The sequence below is a fragment of the Thermobia domestica genome, chromosome 8, assembly GCF_964235325.1.
Source record: "Thermobia domestica chromosome 8, izTheDome1.hap1.1, whole genome shotgun sequence".
NCBI classification, from domain to species: domain Eukaryota; kingdom Metazoa; phylum Arthropoda; class Insecta; order Zygentoma; family Lepismatidae; genus Thermobia; species Thermobia domestica.
Window position 1 is genome coordinate 12,927,745 of NC_137461.1, and position 19,767 is coordinate 12,947,511.

Genomic DNA, 19,767 nt, shown 5'->3' on the forward strand with positions numbered 1-19,767 from the left:
GAATATCATGTATTTTCTTCTGAAACTGCCTGCTCCCTGTGAGGAACAATTTTAGGAGGAAGGAGACAAGTTTATTTTGGCACTTCCTTCTGCCTCATTCTTTCTGATCATGGCCATTTCGAAACCCTCCACCCTCTCTACATCGTATGTGTCTCGTTTTTGCTTGCTACAAAGTTTGATGCCTTAAGCGGACAAAGCAATCGAATGTATTTTCTCTGCCATATTGAACATATTTTATATTTGACACCTCTATCTGGAGATCTTTTCAGAGCTTAAAAGAATCGTTTACAAATAGTTTAAATAATTCTTATAAATTAAAGTGTTCCGCAGCTTTTTCGTACTCCCGGCAAAGCATGAATTCTCCATGATTCAACGTGTTACATCAAAATTTTATTTCTATAGAAAACTGTATCATCATAAATACATGTTGTAATCGACCTCCTAGTACTCGTATTATTATTATTATTATTATTATTATTATTATTATTATTATTATTATTATTATTATTATTATTATTATTATTATTATTATTATTGAGATAAATTGAACTATGATTCTATTGATAATTACCGAATATAATTACAATTTTCTTGAGGAAGATAATTATAGAGGATTAAAATCCGTATATGAAGTTATTCCACTGTAAAGAATACACTTTTATAACTAACTAACTCTATGGCGTATGAAACCCGAAGGTTCAATGACGCGTTCCCTAAAGCTCTCCACTCACTTCTGCCCTTCGCCATTTGGATCTAGTTTCTACTTTGTATTCCTATTTCTACGAGATCCATCTTAATATTGTCCTCTCATTTGCGGCTAGGTCTTCCTAAACGTATTTTCCGATTACTATTCCAATTCAAACTTTGAAAGCGTTCCTACTTTCTTCCATACTAGCTATCTGACCTACGCACCTGAGCCTCCTAGATTTGATAACCCTAACAATATCTGGTATACCGTATAAATTTTGTAGTTTCCACAATTCCCCATTCCCGTTTTTCTTGGGCCTCAGGATCTTGTTCTCAAATACTTTCAGTCTTCATTCTTCCCTCAGAGTAAGCTAACAAGAACACCAGTCATGATTCTCGTTTTATGTATTTTAAACCCCGAATTCCTCGACAGAATTCGCGAACACAAAATATTTTGGACTGAAAAATAACAAGAACTCCGTTCTTTGAGTCAACATTTAATTTCTTTGTCAGTTTAGTTCTGGCTCTTAATATTTGAAAGTATTCCTAAATATTTGAAAGTATTCACTTTAGCAAAAATATTATTTGATATTTTGACGTCTCCATTATTTGCCATTTACGAACCCGGCGAACTTCAATGTATTTAGCTTTCTGTGCATTTACATCAAACCCCATGTCACTGCATGCGTTTAATAAGAAATCTGCATTTCTTTCTATCGTTCTCCTATCATCCCCTTGTGAATTTACATCATCAGCATAAGGTATAATCTGGTATTATAAATTCAATTCTAGATCCTTGTTGTTATCTTTGCTTTTCCTTATAGCGTGCTCCAGAACAAAGTTGCATGATATTGGTGACAACGCATCTCCTTGCTTCAGGCCATTCGCGAAGTGAAAGATCGTGGACAAAAATTTTCCTACCAGGACTTTATTTTCGGTTCATTTAGACATGTCTTAATTAATCTACTTAGCTTTTTCTTTATTCCAAAATCTATAGGAATTTCCTACACTGTTCCTGTTCTGTCTCGTAAGCCCTTCTAACGTTAAAGTCAATAAATAATTGAGTTACCGAGTTATTGTATTCGCACTTCTTTTCGAGTACTTGTCGAATGATAAATATTAGTCGAAAGTATAATTAATTCGTCTAAATACACACTCATAATCGCCAATAATTCCTTCTGTGTATATGATCAATCCGCTAATAGAATGTTTGATAGCATTTTATAGATTGCTGACAAAAGAGATATCCTCGATAATTATTACAATCAGTTTTGTAGCGTTTCCTGTGAATTGCAACAATGATTGATTCTTTCCTCTCTTGTGCAATCCCTCCTTATTTCACACAAGGATAATGAGTTTATGTGTCTTGTTCAACAAAGTTTCGCTTCCAACTACAGTTTCTCACTGTTAATATTATAGTAAATGATTATATTCAATTTCCAATGCGATGCTTAAGCCTTCTTAACTGCACAGAAAGGACTAATTCGTGTAATAATTGTTAGCAATGCAAATATTATTTCTTCCGATGAATTCGGCTCTCCCATATATATTGTAATTTCAGTCAACGTCGAAGAGCTTATTTTACACAAATATACTGTTGAAACTAAACTTGGCAACTAATTGTGTCACCAGAAAGAGGAAGTCTTGAAATTTCTTTGTCAGCTTCTGAATCGAAGATTATTTTCACAATATGTCAAACCAGGCGTTAACAATGTTCTAACTATTGAGTTAGGTTTCTTTGCCTTCATGGTAATTTCGGACACACTATGAAAAGAAATTTCTGTTTAACGTTTTAGTCTACACGTTAAAAGAGACGTATAATTAGTCAATAAATAATAGTCTCAATGATCATGGAACAATTGATTGTACGAAAATGTAGGATGGAACAGAGGAACCTCGAGAAATCACTTGGAAACAGCGTTGTACGCAACAAACACGTGTCGGAGATCGAATTAGGAACACTTTGCACCACATATGGCCACTCTAACACTGAGTCGCCGTGTCACTCGATTATCTTTCTACTTGTTTACTCTATACTTTTTAAATACTTCCTGCTCCAATTGTTCAAAATACTATACCGAGAGTCAAATGCAACAGAGAATGAAATATATTACATGCACAAGCAAATGAAACTGAGATGAAATAATACTAATAATTCAATTAATTTGTTAATTATGTTTGCACTGCACTTATCACCTTGTCGGGACTCATTTAAAACACACAGTTTATGTTTACCATATATTTAATGGTACCGTGTAATCTTTATGTCTCTGAATTTTGGCATTCAACTTGATTCTCTTGCGCACTGACCTGTCCATTTGATGAATCTCTTTCATAAGTCTTTCTGTAGATGTGACATTCCCATAAAATGTGCATTCTTCTTCATAAAATATGCCTTTGCCTTTGCTATTCTTGGTACACTATGAGGGATGTACACAATGACGCAACATTGAACTTAATGTGTGTGTAAGTGTTAAATTGACAAGTATTACAAGTAACCAATAAAATTATAAAGTTGTACATTGAAGGCTTGACAAGAGTCGTGAGATCATTTAAACATAAAACAACTTTGTTTTTTAATACAAAATGAAGCGTAGAAATACTAGTAGCTACACAAATCCTTAAAATTGGCTACAATTTACTCGTGCTTGATTACTTTCAGTATTCCATAATAAATACATTAGTGTAGTGTGATTATTTTCCCAAAACATTCGTGAGAAAATTCTACATTATTTGGCTATTATAGGTAATAATTAAAGACTACATAAAAATAAATTTGGCTCTCAAAGTCTTAAACAAAAGCATAGCTAAATGAAGTTCGCAGTAACAAGGGGTTTCAAGCGATTAATTTGCGAGCAGGAAGTGATATCAATGTTGACTCGTAGGTAGGGTTGCCATATTACCCGATTTTAGCGGGTACCACCCGATTTTCAGGTCCTATATTCGTCCCTCGCATCTCTTAATCACGAAAAACTAACCGCGTTTTAGATTGCAGCGAAATCTAAGACGAATTTGTTGATAAAGTGTTGTTACACTCAACTTAAACCGCTACGTCGCTGTGTCAACCTCAACCACGACTGACTTAAATGTGGACTCGTGCTGAGGCTTAGTCTGTGAGCTATTTGCTCCGTGCGTGTGCGCAAAGTCGTTTGCTAATAACAGATTTTCTATAATGCGCAGTGTTTTTTTTTTTAATTTTTTTAAAAAATATGGCACCCCACGTCGTAGTGAAATTGAAGAGAATTGACTTCTAAGTATATATGGCCGTGTTCCTGCCGTAGTGGATTAAATATAATATTAAACAATATACAGAAGAATACCAATGAAACAAATACCACTGTTCTGTCGATTTTTTAAAAAAATGCAGATCAAATACGTCTTGTGCAAGTCTCTGATTTCATGTCCTTCCAAGCAAGTCTAAGGTATAAAATACCACATTAATGGCACTTCTCGGAAATTTCATGTTTCTCCTATATTCGAATTCCACCAATTATTGTTCCAGAATTATTTACCTCTTTAATCATCCCCCTTCCCTAGCCTAAATAGCATAATACTAGGTCCTGAAATTTTAAATGTGCTTGATTTGTGTTCAACTGCAAATTCTACCGACAAGTATTTTTAAATCTTATGATTTCCCATTTATCCCTCCGGTATATAAATAGTAGCGAAAATGCTTACCGTCAATCCTTCTTCTTTTTCTAGTGAAATTTTGTATGCTAGAAAAATTACTGTTGGCAAACACCCAAAGTGAAACATTTCTGCAAACATTTGAAAGTTGTTTCGTTTAGGATTTACCTGTAAAATACAGAACTTTCAGTAAGTAAAAAAGTAAGACAAAGTAAATGGAACGTAAAATACTTAGTACTTAAATTTTCCTTTTCGTTATTTGCTCTGCGATTAAACAAGATTTGCCTATCTATAGCCACAATATATTGAATTAAAGAATTTTATATATTTAAGCTTAAAAATCATATCTAACTCTGTTGGGAAAAATTAGTTGTCTTTTAGTTGGCATTATCAAAGAACAATCTTAACAAAATAAAAACCTAACATTATTGCATATAGAATGATTGAGTAGGTTTATAAACGTTGGTTATCAAACTCAACTTCATACATACGAGGTACTACACAAAATATCCGAGAATAATATTGTAAAACTCAGAAAAGAATACTTATATTGTGATGTCCTTCCTTACTTTCCAAGTAGGCAACTCAAGCATGTATGCAACGACTCCTGTGTTTATCCCACTTTTGGAAGCACTCTGCAGGGCGGAGACTGATCAGAACCGTGACGATTACACTTGGATGTCTTTAACTGAGTCAAAATATCGCCCTTTCAAAGTTTCGTCTTTGGCAACAGGCAGAAATTGCACGTAGCTACGTCAGAGGAGTAGGGAGAGTAAGAAACTTGCCATGTTGATTTGGCCAGGAATTCCCTCACAACGAACGAGGAGTGCGCGGGCGTGTTGTCATGGTACCACCAGTTCTCGTTTGCCGTTTGAGCCTAATATTTTCCCTCAGTCTTTTCAAAACATCACAGGGGAAACTTCCGTTGACATGCTGACCAGGTAGAAGGAACTCCTTATGTACAATTCCTCGAATATCGAAAAAATGACAAGCATCGACTTGATGTTACTGCAAACTTCTCGAGCAGTTTTCGGCATGGAGAGAATGGCGTTTTGCATTGTGAAGATTACTGCTTCGTTTCTGGTTTATAACCATGAACCCAAGACTCATGATCTCTAGTGAACCTGGATAAGAAATTTGCACGCTTTCAAACTCTTTGCTGCGGCTTAGTGCAGTCTGGATCCAGAGATACTGTTTTGGACTATGCTGAAAAGTCGTTTAACAAACTTATCTGCAACTCGCCTCATGTTCACTTCATCGATAGTATTCGTTTAAATGTACCGTACTACTACGGAAATATATTACAAGCATCGCGAAAATACGAGGGCTGACAATAAAGTAATGAGAATTGTTGAAAAAACAACTTTACTTACATTTTTAACCAACCACAATGTAAACACCTTCAAAGTACTCCACTTGTGTCTGCGCACACTTACTCCATCTGCCTATCCATTGTTGGTAGAATCTCTGTCATCTTTTCGTATACCTGCGTAACGCGTGTTACACCTGTTTGAATTTTTCTGCTTCAAAATGATGTCCGTTAACAACTACTTTCACCTTTGAGAAGAAAACAAAATCACATGGGGCGTTGTCAGGTGAATAAGGAGGTTGTAGTAGCACTGTAATGGATTTTGATGCCAAATACTGCCGAAAAGACAATGCAGTATTGGCTGGTGCATTATCGTGATGGAGGATCCAGGTGTCAGCAATATCTGGACGAACACGACGAATGCGTTTTCGAAGTCTTATAAGAATTTCTATGTAGAAATGTTGATTTACTGTCTGCCTTTATGGTACCCCCTCTTTATGGACAATTCCCCTGGATTCAGAAAAGCACACAAGGATGCATTTCACCTTGGACTTCAACATGCGGGCTTTCTTTGATCGTGGTGAATCTTTCGAACATCATTGCGTATTTTGACGTTTCGTTTCGGGATCATATTGAAAACACCAACTTTCATCGACAGTGATAATTCTGTTCAGTTAATCCACGCTACATTTCACTTAATCCAACAAATCAGCTGTCACAGGCCTCTGGTCATCTTTTTGTTATTGTGTAATATTTGCCGGAAACAGTTTGGCACACACATTTCTTATTCCCAAATTTTCATTTAATGTCAGACGCACTCTTTCTTGATTCATGTTCATTTATTCGCAATTATTTTCACGGTTAATCATCTATCATCTCGCACAAGTTTCTTCCCCCTTTCTGTGTACTCTTCCGTTCGTGTTGTTGTGGGTCACCCGCTGCGGTGTTCATCTTCGATGTTTGTTCTGCCTTATTTTTGTTGCAAACCTTTTGTATCAACGATACACCTGTGCCATTCATAACCCTTCATTTCCAAAGGCCAGCTGAAGCTTCCTGTATGTTATCGCGGCAGTCTCGCCAAGTTTCACATAGAAGGAAATTGAGTAGAGCTGTTCAATATTACGTGCTTCTATTTTTGTGACGGGGGTCCAACACACAACCGAACTCTTCAATCTGTAACTCCACAATGAATAACCTTTCGTGAGTGCCATGTGCTGTGCTAGTGCAGCAGGACCAAGGTCACACGCTGGCGGTGGTTTCAGTCTACAAGGTTGTCAGCGTCAGCTGAAAAAATACATTCTCATTATTTTATTGTCGAATCTCGTATCTTCGTTCTGTCTTCACGAATCACATCACGCACTTTTATGATCATTTGCGTTGTTCAAGTTGACGGTTGATCAGAATGTTTGTTATTTTCCACAGATTCGCTACCTTCTTTGAAACGCTTAACCACTCAAACGTTCTTAGTTGACGCAGTGCAGTCTAGCCAAAAAACTCTTTTACAATGCGGTGGGTTTCAGCTGCAGTTTTCTTTAACTTGACAGTGAACTTGGTGGAAATCAGGTGCTCCTCAAAGTCAGCCATTTGACAAATCACAGAAGCATTGAAACACGACCTGACACTCACAATTACAACTCACAACTGAATTCACCGATGCAACTTTGTGTTGCAGTACTAATACATGTACCTCGAGACATCTAGCGGTGGATTGGTCTACTCGTACTTCGGTGCGGTCACTCAAATAATTCACATACTTAATCTTTCTGGTTATAAGAGAATGTCACTCAAAATTTGAAATTAATGTTGCCCTTGATATCACAATAACATTTGAATTCACACGACAACGGACGGTGTGTTTCTAATCAGGCATTCTTTGGTTCTTAATGATCATGATATTACTAGTTTTCATTCGAATGTTGCGTCACACAGCCATACACATGTTATTTTATTATTCATAGCAGTTCTGATATTAGAAAAGCAATGTAGATTTTACAATTGTTTAAAGCTAAAAAATGTGCTAATATTACTTCAATATATATATATATATATATATATATATATATATATATATATATATATATATATATATATATATATATATATATAAAATGAAGGTTATTTCTTCAATAAAGTATTTGCTGAATTAACAGTTTTCTCCACAGAACATATTAAACTTAATCGGAATATTCGTGAATATTTTGTCGTAACTAGACTTAGTGAAGTAGTTACGTAATATGTCAATAAGTCAGTGTGTACGTCACTAAATACTAGTGTTACAGGTAAACAACAGAATTAAATTTCACAGCCAAAGCTGCGGATCACTTCTCAAGGGATGTTTACAGATATGCACAGCTTCATGTGTGCGCTTACCTTTCTTTTATAACAGACTGAGCACTCAATTCAGGCTGTAGCACTGCGGGCTTGAACTACAGTCTTCCATATATACGGAGCGGAAAGTGCCCTCATAATAGACGGGTTGGCAATACCTCAGAAAATGGGAACGTTAGTTCCTGTGTCGGTTTGCCAACAGAAAGCACAAGACCACTATGATTGATCAGATTACAAGAATGTTCCCCATGTGCAAATTGCCGCCAACTATCACCAGTCTCCCGTCGTAATTTGGCGGATGGCCGACGAAGTGATGGAGAAATTATTGCGGGCATCGGTCTGCTTTCGGTTCTAAGCGGAAAGCTACCGAAGTGGAAGCGAAGAGGCTGCCGTCGTCGTAAAGGTAGATGGCAGTTGTCGTTTTTCAGCCAGGTGGCGCTATAGAGACTTCTCGACGAATCACCGCTGAATGATGGTGAGAACTCTGTGGCATCCGCTGAGAACTATTCTGTCACGCGATACTCTCATCTGTTTATTTATGTGCTAAGAACAGAAAAACAACAAGTGGCAGCACTGCTTTTCATGTAACTGTTGTCAGACGTTTCATCGGCTTACAAAATTAATTTCGTGAGCGATTACAGCAGAACATATTACGTTATTCTCTACTTGGGAAAAATGTCAAATATACAGCGAAACTTCACTCGTTGCTAACAATAAAATTCAATTGAAAATTCTCACTGACAATTACTACATACTTCTGATATGCTCGCAAAGACGATGTCTTCGGTGTTAAATTAACCTACTAGTACTCTAAAGCGGTAGTTATTTTGTGTTTTAACAGTGTATTGACATAGAACTTTCAGGGTATAAATACAAATGCAATACGTTGTTGGCAAAATTGAGAGTAAAGGATTAAAGTAGCAGAAAAGAGCCCATGTGGGAGGTTAACGTCGTTACTGCTGGTTCCTATATATATATATAGGAACTGCGAAATGATAGTGAGGCGTCTCAAAGATACCTCTACGTGGAAAAACTTCAAAATTTTAATTGGAAACAGAGGTTACTTTTGCCCCAATTGAAACAATCGCTAAATTTTGAACAACATTTACAGGAAACTATCCCACATCTCTTACCTTTTGGGAGCTATACGAGCTCATTAAAAGTAAAGCGAAGTCCGAAAGTGCACATGAGGAAACAAACAGTGCAACTTTCGAAAACAGTGACATCTCGGGAATACCTGTAATGGTGCGGCCAACTTCAAAATATCAAACAGAAACAGAGGGGATCACTTTCATAGGCAATAGATCATGACAGTTCGTAACATATGGCTGTTACAGAAGCAGAATTGTTGGAGAAAAATATGATGAGATATGATTTACAATACTAGAACAGAACGAAATATGAAACAATTGATCGAAACGAGGGAAGAAAAAGAATACTTTATTACTAAAAGGTTGAGTAAAACATGAGCCTGGTTATTTGCAATGGAGCAATTTCAGAAACATGTATACATACCTAAAGCATTTTCTTACCTTCTGCAGAATATCGTAGATGCAGACTATGATTCACAAATGCTAAAAGTGATGTCCACGAACAGCAAAACAGTGATTTATTCGTTGCACACAATTATGAGCAACAGCTCCAAGCTCGGTCACTTTGAAGTGCCGGAATGAGGTAGTAATGTGTTGTTCCTTTTTGAAAATTGTACTTGGCCTATTGATATAAACAAGGTATTTCATTCAACCCAAGAAAAAATAGTCCATACAAACAGATTGGAAGATCTCGGAGAAAATTGTGAATTGGATCCATTTCCTATCCAGCGCTGCGAATATAGAACATTTAACTATTCCCTACTAATGCCAGCATTATGAGTGTTCAGCCATTTACTTGAAATCACGTCTTCTGAGGTGTATGGGGAGGTGCAGTTTCCAATAGCAACTGTAGATAGTCCCTCAAGAATTCACGAAATATTGCAGCTCTTAAATGGTCCTCAAAAAACAATAACACAATAGCCCGAGTCTCTAGAATTCTACTCAACACATTAATGCTTCATTGTCGTTGCCAAGTGACTTCTTACATCACGTGTATTGTAGAGATTCACGTTGTCATCACTGCAGAGTGTGCTTTAACGGTCCATATAATAAAAATTACTAAATAGGGATTTTTTCACAATTTGTTGACTACCCAGCTGCATAACTGAAGATTTCGAAAGTACCTTATCCTTGGATACTATAGTCATGGCACGATTTGTTTCGAATGAACAGCAACTAAGTTACAAATGCTCGAAAAATTATTTTTAGATGGGATTTAGTAACGAAAACATGCTTAGGTAAGTGTTATACCTAATTACTTATGAAGTTAGCAATTTTTAAACAAGTTATTTTACCGTTTACAGTACTTCAATATCTCAGATCGTTCCCAAGATATGATAAACATTGATACAGTTCGCAACACTGCTAAACAATGGCGTATTTCTGGAAAATGTTTAAAACTATTGTTGTTTTCCTGCTCTTTTATAGCATTGCAGGAATAACTTTTAGTAGCTTTAATTACAGCAAGTTCTCGCAATTACATGGTTTAAGCAGCGTTGCAAATTTCAGCAACGTTTATAATATCTCGAAAACTTTTTGAGATATCGAAAAGCTGTAAACGGCAAAATACCATTAATACACACATCCATTGCAAATCGCACAAGTAACTAGATATGATACTTATTAAAGCATTTTTTTTTCGAAATAAAACCTTTCAAACAATTCAAATTTTCAAGCCCTTGTAGCTTCCTTGCTATTCATTCAAACAAAGTCATACCATGACCATGGTATACAACGCTAAGCTACTTCTGATGTTCATTGTCTTGTCTCCGTTGTGCTGTATGTGTGATACAGGCTTCCAAACTTTGGATGTTGTGATACTATAACATCCTTCGTTTGCAACACCGAATAATAAATTTGGTATTTTAAGTTTTTATTTGACATGTTGGTTTGAAATAAGTAATAATGTGACGTAATGCTATTTGAAAAAAAAAATATAACTTTTTACTTAGAGGGCAACACTTTTCACTGGTTGGTGTTACTTAATACATAAGACAATGTCCCCGTTCTTATAATTATCTCATGCGAAGTTTCGTTTTCCTGCCACTTTAGATTTCTCCGTTATTACAGATGTTCCAGATAAATTGTCCACACTACCATATATATATATATATATATATATATATATATATATATATATATGTGTGTGTGTGTGTGTGTGTGTGTGTGTGTAGAATGTTAATCAACTATGATAAACAGCTAAGAGATTATTCCTAATTTCAAAATTAACAAAAGTGTTTGTATAAACCTTTCTCAGCGTGGAAGAAATCACACTTACCATAACGAAACTCAATTTTTCATCACTTTGCAACCCATGCTCAAACAATTCCCCAACATCGCACCGTTACCTTCTGTGTTCCTAATAAGGTTCAAAATATGCCCGAAATTAAACATGAGTCCAACATAAGCAAAGAGTAACCGTTGAAAGCAGAATATGAATTGTTCGAACCGGTCTACCTTTTTAAAAATTATCATCAAAAATTAATTCAAATCTGTCACATTATAATTCATTTCTACCAAATTTTAATTGTTTTCATGCACTACCAAAAGAAACGAATGATTACACATACCCCCCTAAAAATAAAGATTTTCAATCAAATAATTAAGACCTGTCATATTATAATTCGCTCTATCATATGACGATTTAACAAGGACCAGCTGTCTCGTTTCAATCAAATATATAATAAAAGTACACGTAACTAGAAAAGTTGGTTAGAGTACTTGTTATACGCTCTCTTCTGTTATCCATGTGGAGTGTGACATGACGAAGGTTTCTACAAATTATAGATCTTTGCCATGGCGGTAGAAATACTATGCGTTGAGTTTATTGTCGTATTTATGGTAAGTTTCCAGCTAGAACAACTGGATGCAAAACGGCTGGTTGGAGACTGAGAAACATTTATTTGTTGAATTGTGGTACATAGAGCGAGGAGTGTCTCGTCATCGGCTTATTGAAATAAATGTATCTCAACTGAAGGCCTATGCATGTCAGTTACATAGAGCAAGTAACGGAATGGGAACAAAGCCGAATCTTGTGGCACTCCTGATAATAAAAGAGCAAAATGAAACAGGCTGGTGTCAACGCAGGGTGTGACTGAGGCATTCAACACCCTTGTATGTATATAAGGAATATCTAATAACTGAGAGTAAAAATTTGCGTTAGTTTTCATTTTTTGCTATAAGCAGTTTTACGAGATTTATTTGATATTAATTTCCAGCAACGTACAACATATTATATTTTTCGTAAACCTCTCAAAAATATTATTGTGAGCTTAAAAGGTTTTTTAACAGTATTTGCATAAATAATAGTGTTACCATCTTTTATCTTCATTTATACTGATATGATCAAGATTATTTCAATAACAGGCAAATGGTAATCTCTGGGTATTGCTTTAAGATCACAATATTTTGCTTTGTAAGAAATTCTCATTCAGCAATTTTTAGAATTTTGAGTACGTGAGTTTTGTTACGACATGAATTTCCCTCTGAAAATATTAAACAGTACTGCAAAGTAATTCAGAGCAAGTAAAGGACATATATCCTCCTTTGCTGTTATTCTTTAAACTTTTAAAAAGGCATTCGTACGTCAATTAAAACAAAATCTGAATGGAATAACAAGGCACGTTCTTCTGGTGTCACACGAAATGTGAAATGAGACTATTATCAATCAATTTGTGTTAGTGAACACGAAAATCTATAGGCGGGAAAAACCATCGATCGGAACCGCCCCATACTTATGGGGGAAAGAGTAGGGGCACTGCCAACACAACACGTTGTGGATAATGAGACGAAATATGGATCGAGTTCGATGAAAATATGCGTAGAAGCGTAGTTAAACATATACTACAATGTGACATTACATTCGACAATACTCTGACAAGTGAGGGCAGAGGCGTAGCACATAACGACAGAGGAGGAGCGCAGGAAAGCGTGGACTACAGCGTAGGGAAAAAGTTCCATAGAAGATGTGAACACATACGAGGCGAACTTGGGGTGAATAGGATAGGAGTATATCATGGATATGGTCAAGTACATGAGTGAAGAGTAGAAATGCAAGGGATCAACGGCCCCCAACCTTCCTGAACTGATCTTTCAATGTATAGTGGTGTATTGGACTTTGCAGTATATTGTGCCTGTTTGGTGCTTTACAGTGCATTCACACAGGAGCGTTTATTGTTGTCTTACTTTTGTCATCATCATAATCAACCAAAGTCGGTCCACTGCTTTATGAAGATCTTTCCAATACTAATCCACAATCATCTCTCTTGGCAGTCCATTATGATGCACTACATTTCTTTGTACCGTACATTTTTAGTCATTACTTCTCGATCATTCTTATTCATGTTCAACAAATGAAAATGAATGCCTACATGTATACAACACGAGAGGAGCTGGTGTGGACCTTACGGACGAGCCCCTCCATAGCTCTCTTCCTTCCATTTCTGTTTCACGCTGTCGTCTACAGGCTGTTTAGAGTTTCTCATTGATTACCTGACCATGTATTACTACCGTACCATTTTCCTGTCGTCTTGCTTAACCGTTTCCCTAAATTATATGACCATTTTTAATTCCATTTACCCGTCCCCTTCTCTGTCGTTACGTGTTACGCAATTGTCCTTACTTGTCAGAGTATTGTCGAATGTAATATCACATTGTAGTATATGTTTACCTGCGCTTCTATGCATATTTTCATCGAACTCGATCCATATTTCGTCTCATTATTAGCAACGTGTTGTCTTGCCAGCGCCCCTACTCCCCCCTACCGCCATAAGAATGGAGCCTTGCGATCGATTGTTTTCTCGCTTACGAATTCTCTGTTCACTAACACAAATCGATTGACCATAGTCTCGTTCCATATTTCGTGTGACACCAGAACAAGGTTCCTTGTAAGTATGATAATATACATTAATTAAAATGATGTTGTACTTTACAGTCCACTACTAAACAAATACCGGTATATAATTTATATATCTTTCATAGACTATTTTCACATACTTAATTAATAAGGGACACACTAACTCAGTTGTAGACATCCTTATACCTTGTACTTGGGGTTTCTAGTTCGACCCCAACCAAGTGACGTACTGATAGACAACATTGTATCCGTGCAGACACGTAGCCAAGGGGAGGTCCGGAGCCCCTTTCAAAACCAGAAATGAAAGACTTAAGGAAGGATCAAGCTAAAGAAACAATAAAAATAAGAATCAGTGTTAAATTAAAAAGCTATAGCAACCGTTTGGTTACTCTTTTTGTTATCACAGTTTCCTCTCCACTCCAGCCTTACGAGGAAAGCATCAGCCGAATTACTTGCAGTACATGGTGGCGAACGAGCGGAATACCATGAAAAGTCAGGGAATTTGAAATTTCTAGAAAAGTTACGAAATTCTCAATATTTCTACCTCAGAGAAATATCAAGCTTTCCGAAACATAGTCTCGTTTCGAAAATAGTGTGGACATTTTTTACCACAATTTTTTGTCAGCGCTTCTCTGCAGTATCAAACATGTTATTTCAGAAAGAGTTTGCTACTACACTTTTAACTTGTCATTTGGAACTGACAGTGGTTAACGGAATAATAAAAACAAAAATTGATATAGAAAGAAAGTTCTGTTAACATTTGATTCAACAGAGAAAGGAACGCAGATATTGTAAAATATTTTACAAGACATTATATGTAGTTTTTATAATATTTGAGGTCATAATGAAAGGAAAATTGTGATATTTGAATGAACAGGGGAAGGAAGGTAAATATTGTAAAATGTTTTTCAATACTTTTTTATATTCTTTAACTCGAGATTTCTTCATAGCTTGTTATTAAAATACTTACTAAAATATTCTCATTTTATTGTCTAACAAACTAATATATGTTACCAGTAAAATAGTTTAGATTGATCGAGTACCTTGTGTGATAACCACAGTATTTCATGCCTCCCCCCCCCCCCAACATTACGAAATCCTGGCTGAACGAACCAAAATATGTTATGAGTAAAATAGTTTAGAATGATCGAGCCCCTGGTTCGAAAACCACAGTATTTCATATCACGGACACCCCAATTATGAAATCTTGGCTACGTGCCTGTGACCGTGGATATTCTCGTGATACTCCCGCTTCCTCCCACATAATCATTACGCCGATTCTTATATGATTATTCACTTTACTTAATCATACGTTTTCCTTAGCCTAAATGGCATAATCATAGGATATTAAACTGAAATATATGCTGAATTAGAGCTATATTGTTAGTTAACAAATTACCTACCTTTTTTAATCACATCTAAATCATAATGAGAGGTAAATTTGGATAAGGGCGTAACTAGCAATTCTTCAATTTTTCAGGAGAACAAACAAACAAACGCCCTTATCCAATTAACCAACGTATTCACACACTATTTCTGGACACCGGCGTTCGCAACGGAGCAGAGAGATTACCTTGACACCACCTACATAAATACGAACATGTTCAAACTTGCAGAAGATATGTATATCTAATTTTACCAGAAATAGGTCGATACGCCCTTATCCCAATTAGCCCCTAAATCAATAACTTACTCCCGTAATTTAAATGAATAAATTTACGCCTGTACAATAATAATAATAGACCTTGTGTGCTGTAAGTCTACATTTCACTTTTAATGAGAAATTGACGAAACTATTATTATTATCAATAGGATTAACGTTCTGCTTATAAGTTTAATCACAAAATATTACTAATAAGAGGAATCTGTGATTGAAATACGGACGATCTGGGTTTCTTTCTTCACTGCTACTTCAGATAACTTGAGATAGATATCCTGTTCCAAGGATATAACGACGCACAAAATTCATTAGCAAAGATATCTTTGGGTTACATGGAACACCAACGAGAGGGCCTCTAAGGTCCACAGCTTAAAAATCATTATTTCTCACGGAATTGAATTTATCTTGTCTGATATGAATTTTGGATGTCTAAGACAACATATATTATTATTTTCTATTAATGCTAGGTTTCTAAGTACAGTGTTGCCAACTATATGTGTGTAATGGTTTAAGTTACCATTTTTTATTTACATCAGTAACTATGACATATTTATTTTATTTGTTCTTGTAGAAAAACTACCAAACACATCAATAGCAACTTAGTGCAGTGTAGTATGTGTACAAAGACGGCTTCTAAAAGCATTTTGGTGTGGTACAGTTAAATTGGGTAGAATGGGTATGAGTGAGGTATACTTCAGTATTCCAATGAATTCAGGATTAATCTTGTGTAATTCCATTCCGGTTATCCTTGGAGTGGCGAAATTCTTTCAAATTTTGTTTCCACAAAAAGATGGACAGTGTGAGGTACATTCATTAGACACTATAGGGGATATCGCCAGAGAAGCAGTGTTGCCAACCCAACAAAAAGTTACATTTTTTCTAGTAGCACAACGTCAGGTTGTTGCACCTATGGAATGAACATGTAAGACGTAAGCAAACAAGCTATGACTTGTCTGTCAGTTTTGTAAACTAACACCACTACAGCGTCATGAATATTACAAAGGATTCACTGCAAGGCATAGTTCCTTTCCATCATTATTGAAACTATTGAAACTTGATTCTGTCTCATAAAAAATAATCAGAAATATATATATATATATATATATATATATATATATATATATATATATATATATATATATATACCTACTAATTTTTATAACGTGCAGTTGGCAACACTGCTCCATAATAATAGCTCAGTGTGATCCTGCATGTTGTAATACCAAAATTGTTTCAAAGGGAAAGTAAAATAAGTAGCCAAAACACTGGAATGTAACAGTTAGTGTATGCGGTGAATAGCCCCTTAGTTCTAGCAAAAACGGGGGCTCTGAGGCCCACAACACTTTCTCTATTTATAAATAGAAAAACAAAACACTTAAAACTTAGCAAGCAGGTTTTTTGATTAATGGGGTCAAGCTTGACAATATCATTATTTTCAGATTTGTTATACAATTAGAAATGATATAAAATGTATCAAAAATAATTTGTGGACCTCCGAGCACACACACACCCTTGGTGTTCCTAGAAGGTACGTTTAGAGGTTTCCAAGATGTTACTGTTTCACATTTTTATTTTCCGTTACGTTAATTGATTTCTAAAATTAAATATCACGTATCGCCTAAGTTCATCTGGCTTTGAATCGTCCAAGGTACTAAGTTATCCTACGCGCCATTCTTTTCCTGTTCCTGTCGTCACTGGGGTTTACATGTTTGTAAACAAAGTAACGCCCACTTAACCATAAGGGATAGGAAAATAATCCTAATTCTCATTCTAATACACAAATTAATTTAGCTGTTATATCTTCACTATATATAAAACTACATGAGCTGACATAAAGGAGTACTTCCTGTTGACATGGAAAGTTGAAATTTAGCATGATAGTAGCTTTCCGAGACTAACCGACAGAACAATTGCCAAAAGTGAATACTTTTAATTTTTAGGGATTCTAAAGGAGGGATGAAGAATTTTCCCATATTATTTAAATGGGTGTTTTTCGGACCTATAATCTCATGTTTTAGGTACTTGGAATTGGAATATAAACTTGAAATTCTGCACACTTATACGCTTTCGTTAGCGTTAACAAAGTAAATCGCTAAAAATAAAAATTTTCAACTCTAGAGTGGTTTTATGGGGAACTGAATAATGTTTCCCATGTTACCTATATGTGGCGTCTTCTACATCCCAAAATGTTTAGGCACTTTCGGCAGGATTAGAATGGACAAGTTAATTTAGCTGTTATATCTTTCTTAACTATATATAAAACTACATGAGCTGATATAAATTAATGGGGTACTTCCGGTTGACGTGGAAAGTTAAAATTTCGCACTATTGTAGCCTTCCGGGACTAACCTACAGGAAAATTGCCAAAAGTGAATATTTTCTAGTTTTTAAGTGGTCTAAAGGGGGATGAAGAAATTCCCATGTTATTAAAATAGGTGTTTTCTTGGGATACAAAATCTTATCTTTTAGATAGTTGGAATAGGAAAAAACTTGAAATTGGGTAGAATTGTGGATTTAAGATGTAAGAGGCCGTAGGCCGAGTAAATGTAAGGGTCAGGGGACAAAGACCAAATTCAGGAAACGTAATTAAACAGCATATGCACCAAATTCACTCTTGATGCGAAGTCTGATACCTAAGAGAATCGAGCCGTAGACCGTGCAAAAGCGGGGTCTGGAGGCGAAGCCCCCAGCTAACCGAAGGCTATTCTATAAATATAACAAAACATTTTCAAAAATAATTGTTTTCAATTTGTTCAAATTAATCTGCTAAAATTCGGTTAGTGAAATCTAAATGAATTATATTAGTAAAAAAAATATTTTAAATGTATTGTATTTCTGCTTTTACACCGCTGGGACGTCATCGTGATCACAACTGCTCAATTCAATGATTTTAAGTAATACACCATCAAAAAATACTAATTTACTAGTAACTGGATAATTCATGAGCATAGGCGCACTAGAGTTCCTCATTCCAGTACACAGTATGATCTCACCAACTTGATAGAAATCAGTTTCTCACATCTTAGAGCTACGAAGCGGGGCTCTAACATTTCTTCACATTTATACACGTCGAAACTCGTATGTGGACTTAGTTGCGATTCCTCATTGGACGATAACACTGCTCTCTTCTATAGACTATATTGTGCATAATCGGTGTGTCATGCTTGCCGCTCCTGAATAGTATTAGGGACAAGATGATGCATACTACTTGCATTAACGTCCGTTTAGACAGCTCCTCACGTCTTGTAAATTCCTTTAAAATAACTTCAAACGTTCGGTAACGTTAGTACATATTTGTGCACACAAAGCTAGTGTCTGTCTACAAAGCAATTTAAAAGAATTCAAAAGTTAATCTTCTAGATTGTCAAACGGCATCTTGGCCCCGCTGATTCGCGCAAAAGTGGTATCAGTCGTTAGTGCATCCCTTGTGCACGTATGATTTTCAATTTTCTTTTATCTGTAAATAAAATGAGGTGTGAGATATTGGTATCTCCTCGAACAACACCGATTGGCGTCAAAATAATCTCAAATGTTAATGCATCGTTTATGCACTTTTGTGCATTCAAATTTTCGTTTATTTGGGGACTTCCTTGCGCACGCATTGCAGCGTTTCCTAACACGCATTTTTCAATAGAGTAAATGTGACACCCTAAGTAACGTTTCTAATTGCAGTCTCTGCGGTGCGTTGTTTTTGAACTATTGTCCTCAGAAGTTCATGTTTCCACGCTTTCGACATGATGTCACACCTCATCAGATTTCCCCCATGTTCCCTACGACTCTTTTGTGTTTATTTTTGGATTATTATAACCTTTCTAACTTTGTCTCCTTGGTTACAATTCACCTTTGATATATAAATATGAAGGGTATTCTAAATATTGCGCCCAAATTGCCACATTGTTAAATTTTGATTCACCATAGCTCCTGGTGGTTGCCCCGGAGGGCATACCATCATATAACATTTTTGCTTTGTTTTGACCCGAAAATATATAATAATTGAAATAAATCCTGTGTCTACAAAAGAAAATTATCAATAACATACTTTCCAAGTTACTTGATTTTATTTATTTACTTACAGTCATGTCAGAACTTGTGTCGTAACTCATTTCAAATGAATAATTCCTTAGAAAATAACCTGAAACAAAAAAGGTTAGATTACTTTTCTTTTCTCTAAATTTATGTTACGAAACAAAACTTTCTGGAAGTTGTTTTA

General features: G+C 35.8%; 1 protein-coding gene across 1 annotated transcript in view; it reads right to left on the minus strand.

Annotated features, from left to right (window-relative positions):
• LOC145691728 (phospholipid-transporting ATPase ABCA3-like) overlaps positions 1 to 4,476 on the minus strand; it is a 229,436-nt gene extending 224,960 nt beyond the window's left edge. Inside the window, exon 1 of the mRNA XM_081767060.1 lies at positions 4,366 to 4,476. Within this exon, the coding sequence (XP_081623186.1) occupies positions 4,366 to 4,455 (90 nt within the window). The 5' untranslated portion in view covers positions 4,456 to 4,476. The remainder of the gene's footprint in view (positions 1 to 4,365) is intronic.
• Positions 4,477 to 19,767: the final 15,291 nt, after the last annotated feature.